The sequence below is a fragment of the Ischnura elegans genome, chromosome 9 (assembly GCF_921293095.1).
Source record: "Ischnura elegans chromosome 9, ioIscEleg1.1, whole genome shotgun sequence".
Classification (NCBI taxonomy): domain Eukaryota; kingdom Metazoa; phylum Arthropoda; class Insecta; order Odonata; family Coenagrionidae; genus Ischnura; species Ischnura elegans.
Window position 1 is genome coordinate 69,718,902 of NC_060254.1, and position 6,522 is coordinate 69,725,423.

Sequence of the window (6,522 nt, forward strand, 5' to 3'; positions counted from 1 at the left end):
TAACAAACTGGAACGCGAAGATAATTAATAATACATTTACCTCCTCAGAAAAACATGAAGGTGACCTACAAAGAACGACGGCCACCATATTGGAGGCAATTAAATCCTCCGCGGTAATTGTACACTCGCTAATGAAATTAATCAGTCTTTACAATCAAATATAAACACTATATTCATGGCTGCATAAAACAATATTCTATTACAGAAAATGAAAGAAGATTTAGAAATAAGAAAGATTATTGCCCTAGAAAGGGTGGCAGACTACCAAGAGCGTCAGGCTGCAGCTGCTGAAAGGCAGGCTGTAGCTGCTGAAAGGCAGGCTGTAGCTGCCGAGAGAAAAGCTGCGGCAGCTGAGCGTATGGCTGCTGCTAAAGAAAAGACGGCCTAGTGCAAGTGGAAATTGTTTCAAAATCCTGAAGAGAGCTTTGTGTGTTTTAAGGGCATTTCATGATGATTTTAATTTTATATTTGAAGTGATTGTAATTTAATATTGTTTAATATATGCCTTACACCAATTATTTTTATTTTATTCGCATGATTAAAAATTAATTAAAGTTATAAATGGATTAATTTATTAAATGGGTTCCATTTTAAATTTTATTTTCAAGTAATAATTAAGTAAAAAATTGATGAATCAACATTCGTCTAGTGTCCTCCCCACTCATTATTACTTCAGGTTCTGCAACCTGTTCCACATACTTCAATGGAGGAATATTTATGTCTGGCATTTCAAGTCTTTTTTGAAGCATTAAAGTATGGAGGATCCCACAAGATAGTATTATTTTTGAGGCATTTTCAGGAGAATAATATAAAACTCTATCTGCAGATAAACAACGCCACACATTTTTCATAAAACCAAACAGGCGCTCTACGCAGTGGCTGGTCCTACAGTGAAAATTTGTATAGCGTTCTTCTGGCGAGTTTGGTGCAGCTTGCCTTACTGGTGTTAATAAATATGGCTGTAATGCATATCCAGAATCACCTGAAATGGATCCCCGAATTATTATTGTTTGTTCAGTCATTAGTTTACTTTTAATTGAGTGAGGAGAAACAGATTTTACCTAACAGCCACGTGTTTCTTATTCCTTCATTATGCCAAGCTTCCATCTGCTGCTTCACCCTACTTGCATTCCAAATGAATTGGTCGTCAGTATCACGTTGCCCCTAGCTACGACGTCGACATCACCCTTCTCAGATTTACATAATCGAGGTGCTCGGGTAACTACAGACTGCAATTGCCTGTATGGGGGTTCTTAACGTAATCTGGGAAGAGAAAATTCTCTCCCGGACAGCTATTGCAACCCCTCCCTGGGCTCTATTTCCAATAACATCGTCAACCCGGTAAACGCTATAACCCTGTAATGACATTCTGTCAGTTGGTTTCAGATGGGTTTCCTGCAGACATACGCAGGATGGGTTAGAATCCTTAATTAGAGCATACAGCTCCTCCTTGTGTAAGTAAATACCGTTAAAGTTCCACTGTAAGGTTTTAAACATAAAATTCATGAATAATAAAAAGAGATAAGTATATTTAAAACTCCTTATGCGGTCTACTACGAACGCCGTAGTCTCATCTTACCCTTTTCCAGAGGCTTAGTCGAGCTTTTGAATTGCTTAGCTACCTCGGAGGGATCGGCGTCCATCATATCGTTTGATATTGCGTCCTCCTCGAGGTCAAATTTTTTAAAAGGAGTTTAACGTAAGTGTTTTGGCCTTCTTGGATGAGGGCGAGTTTTCGCCCGAAGAGTCACTCTCCGCAGTAGCCTTAGCTTTATCCTTCGTGATGCTGATACTTGTTAAGTTCTTAGGCTTGGCGGGCGGGCAGGGCCTTTGCATGGCGCGCATACAAAAGGCGTGTGTGTCTGCACGGCAGCGTCCACATATTTCTTTGCCGTCACCTGGCTATAGGATTGTCCAGAAAATACAAGGTGCAGAGCTCTGCATCCTTTCTTAGCCTCTCCGTAAGTTATTTTCTTTGAGGTTGTTATTTTCTTTGAGGTTGTAATTTTCTTTGAGGATGTTATTTTCTTTGAGGTATATATTTTCTTTGAGGTTTTTATTTCTTGGGTTTTCTTTTCTTCTAGGAAAATTGGGCAGGATGCTGACCACGCTGGATGTTCTTTATAGCAGTACACACATTTTTCCTTCTCACTACAGTCTCCTTCGTGCTTCTTCAGAGATCATCTACCACAGAGTTCCTCTCCATTACAGTTGCCTGATATCTGTCCATACCTTTGACAACGGAAGCATCGAATAGGCTTAGGAATATACGGTCGAACTTGGATAGCGCTGTAGCATACATAGATGGACGAGGGAAGCTTCGGAAGGGCGAAGGTGAGGACAAAGCTGTTCGTGTCCTTTAGAGTACCGCTTTGCCTTGTTTTCAAGCGGCGGACCGATATTACCTTTTGGTCATTCAGGCCTTCTTTAATTTCCTCCTCCGTGCAGTCTGAAAGGTCCCAAGATGTTACGACGCCGTCATAAGTGTTTAGTGATCGATGGGGTTCCACTTTCACTGGAACTTGTAAGAACTCCTTCAGCTCCAGCAGCCTCTTTGCTTGTCTTGAATTGTTGACCTGTATGAGGAGAGAACCTGACCGCAGTCTCTTCGCCGTTTTTACATCGCCAACCAACCCCTGGATCACTTTCGCGATTACGAACGGAGACACTTTTTTCAAAGCTCCTTCTTCAATGCTGCTCATTACTACGTATGAAGGGTAATCATTCTGTAGTACATTTTCCGTACAGAGCTGTTTGCTGGGATTAGCCTCCCTAGAGGCAATGGGTGTTGGGTTTCGGGTATCCATAGACATTGATTATATTCATCTCCGGGGCCCCACCCACCATGGAGTGCGACAAGGGGACGATGCACCGCGGGCCGGTGCAGAGCGCAGGGTTCCCCCGAAGATATAGACGTGCCCTCCGAGAATGCTCTTGGCAGTGTCCCTTTGGATCACGCTCACCCTTCCTGGTGTACGCTCGATAGGAGCCGCCAAGCTCCCCAGCCGCCAGGACCCGATTGACCGAGAATAGGTTAGTTCCCGGCCGCCCGTCTAGGAGAGTCAGTGGCCAAAGTGGAGTGTTGGGGATTCTCCCCTCCCACAGGGTAGGTTCCCTCAGCCACCAGAATCCCAGTTCCCTGCGACACGGGTCGCCACGCACGGCAAACACGTGGGTGGGCTATGGCAAGATGGTATAGCCTTACACGAACAGTCGGGCCCACATGACTGTCCGGACGCTACCCTAGTCGTACCGTTTTTTAAACGAGGTTGTCTCTTCGGTGGGCTCGGGTCCGTGGGGGCGCGGCTCCCCAAAGGAAGAGATCACCCTCTTCCCCCCGTGTGGGGACGAAGGAAAAGTATCTTCTGCCCATAGCTGATTTTAACTATGCAGGACGTCCAACAAGGCGGATTCTGGGAGGTTACGTAGAAACGCATTGTGGATTCCGTCTGGTCCTGGAGAGGTATCATGGCAGTCGTGGATGGCTGATCGCAGCTCCCATATAGAAAAATCCACCATCATCCGAGTCTCCCACAAACAAATAGGGATACTTTCTAAGCGCCGCACAGTGATCCGAAATCGGAAAAAGCCGGACAAAAGTCCAAAATAGAGTTTTTTTTGGGGTAGACTTGAAACTTGACGTGTATTATCAAAAATAATTGATGGTCATGAAACAATAAGTCATTTTTCATATATCTCATCCGTTGCTAAGATACAGAGGACCAAACACGACCAAATTTCCAAAAACACACCCGATATCATTTTTCTTCGAAAAACTTAGAAGTTAAGCTGTTGGTAGAGTTTTGAAAGGATTTTAATGAGGTAAAAACATTGTATTCCAGAAATATATTAATTTATCAACATTTTCAAGAAGGTACCAGTTGAGTGATTGAGCAAGCGAAGATGAACCATTGAGCTCATAAATAAATACTCATCTGAAGTATTCGCCTCTTCCCACAACTGTTTATACTGAGCATGGCCTGAACTCCCATCAAATCCATATTTGCAAATTAATGTGCAATTTGCTTCATTGCTGGATGGTTTCCACTTTGAGATGGAAGGATTTTCCTTCGGGTCGTTCTGTTATTTTTCCTATGCAACATTAGTTTATTTACTTGCGGTCCTTGTAATCTTCTTGCCAGAGTTTTGCTGATCGTGTTTCACAGGAGGAATATCTTGAACCTTCTGAAAATCGGATTGCGTTGAGACGCAATGGACGGAAACTGAAGCCACCGAAGCAAAAGAAAGAGAGACTATCGGAGCCTTTTGGTCGTTGAATTTCTTTCTAGCTTCGAGGTGGGAGACCTTTTCTAGAGATTTTGTTTCCGTGATTTTCTTTTCTTCCTTAAGCTATGTGCAGTCGCGGGAGTAAACTGGATGATCGCTGTCGCAGTTGACGCAATGTGCTTTGGAGGAGCAGTTTTCATTGTCGTGCTTTCTCTCACCGCAGCGTACACAGGTGGCAGTACCTCGACATCTACTGGAGATGTGTCCGAAGTGGTGACAATGGAAACATCGCATTGGGTTGCGATGAAGGGACGCACAGGGTAGGAAGTGTAACCCACGAAGAAAATGTTTGAAAAATTAAAATTTTGATATATTTTCAATGTCTTCGTAAATTACTTCAGGCAAACTTCGAATCTCCTTATCGCACATCAACACATCAACATAGTAATTTAAAAAACGCCAAATGTTCCTTTTCGAATGGTTCGAAATTCGAATCCTTGTCATTTTGTCACTTGAGGAGAAGGGAACCTCGCCTATATCCGCCACGCGGCCGGCTTCGCCAGCCGCCCCCACCGGTCAGATTCGCCGTACCTCCTACGACCCCTCGGATCGGCTTCGCCGTTTCTCGTCAGGGGTCAGCTTCGCCGCCCGGCGGTAGAGGTAGACCCCAAGCGGATGCTCCACCACGTCATCGGAACGCCCTCGCCATCGCCGTGAGGGGCGTATTCGCCGACCAAGGGTTACCAAAGACCACCCAATGCGACAATTCCTCGGAACGGCTTCGCCGTTCCTCCTAAATCGTCGGCTTGGCCGCCCGGGGGTAGAGGTAGTCCCCATTCGGCTGCTCCGAGTCGTTCTCGAACGGCTTCGACGTTCCTCGTGTGGTGGCAGTAACCGCCATTTCTATTGAAGTTTTTGTCCGTTAGCCGGATCTCTACGGCCTCCTTTGTAATCATTTCCCAATAATTCTTTTCTCGAGAGATGATCTTCACATCTTCCCAATGAATGGCGTGGGTTTGTTTGATGCCGTGTTCGGCCACTGCAGATTTTTCCGGTTGACATAGCCTGAAACGCCTTTGATGTTCTTTTATTCTCGTGGCAATTGTCCTGCCATTTTCACCCACGTAAACTTATCCACATTCACAGGGAATCTGGTATATCCCGGGAGTTGCGAGGCCACAGGGATCCTTGGCTCTAACTAGTTGGTCCCTAAGCTTAGTGCAGAGCCGGAAGAAGGATTCAATTCCGTGTCTTTTCAAAATTTTGGAGATTTGCCGGAAACCGTGGACACACATGGCATTCCGGCTCTTGCCACCGGTTCCTGGCGTTCTTCATCCTCAGGGGCGCCTTCTCGATCGTTGAAGGCCCATTCAAGGGCCGAAGATATCTCTTACTTGTTGTAGCCATTCGGGCGGAAGGTCTTTTTAAGCTGATTAATCTCCTGTGCTAGGTTATCAGAGTCGGATATGGCCCTTGCTCGGTGGAATAGCGTGGACAAAACCGATCTTCTTTCGGATGGAGGATGATGACTTAGTCCATTCAGGTAAAGGTCGGTATGCGTGGGTTTCCGGTAGACGCTGTGTCCCAGATGACCATCTTTCCCGGCGGTATATCAGGATATCCAAGAACGGTAGCCGATCATTTTTCTCTACTTCCAACGTGAAGAGAATGTTGGGGTGCTGGCTGTTCATATGGTCTAGGAAATGTTTCAGTTGGTCCGGTTGGCCAAACGATAAAAGTGTCGTCCACATAGAGGAAAAAAACACTTCGGTCGAAGTGGAGCCGAAGTAAGTGCCTTTTCCTTTAAGTCTTCCATGTAAAAGTTCGCGATCACCGGAGACAGTGGAGATCCCATGGTGACCCCATCTTATTTATCATAAAACTGCCCATCGTACTTGAAGTACATATTGGAGTAGATTACGGGGGTCCTTTCGCCTAAACGTTAAGTAATAGGAGAAATGCAGCACATGATAAATGTTATGTGTCTCTACCTGCTTCACCACTAAGGCGGTTCTTTAGAGTTAGTGTCATCTCTGTCAACCGTAGCTTTTATAGCGGCATTTCAGAGATTCATATCCCGACGCGGTATCCCTAAAGTGATACATTCAGATTGTGGCACTAATTTTGTTGGGGCAGATAGATATTAAAAGGATCTGTATCAAATGATTCGTTCACAGGGCCACAAGAAGACCTTAACATCTTTTTGCCAGATTCGGGTATCGTTTGGAAGTTTAAGTCTCCGCTCAAGGGTTATCGGAGCCCTACCGCGCCAACGCTTCCAAGAGACGGCTTCGC

General features: G+C 45.2%; 1 protein-coding gene across 1 annotated transcript; it reads right to left on the bottom strand.

Moving 5' to 3' along the window:
- Nucleotides 1–2,180: 2,180 nt before the first annotated feature.
- On the bottom strand, nt 2,181–2,702 carry LOC124164949. The gene has a single exon (XM_046542187.1). It carries the CDS (start codon nt 2,700–2,702, stop codon nt 2,181–2,183), a length of 522 nt encoding a protein of 173 aa, XP_046398143.1.
- Between the last annotated feature and the right edge of the window lie 3,820 nt (nt 2,703–6,522).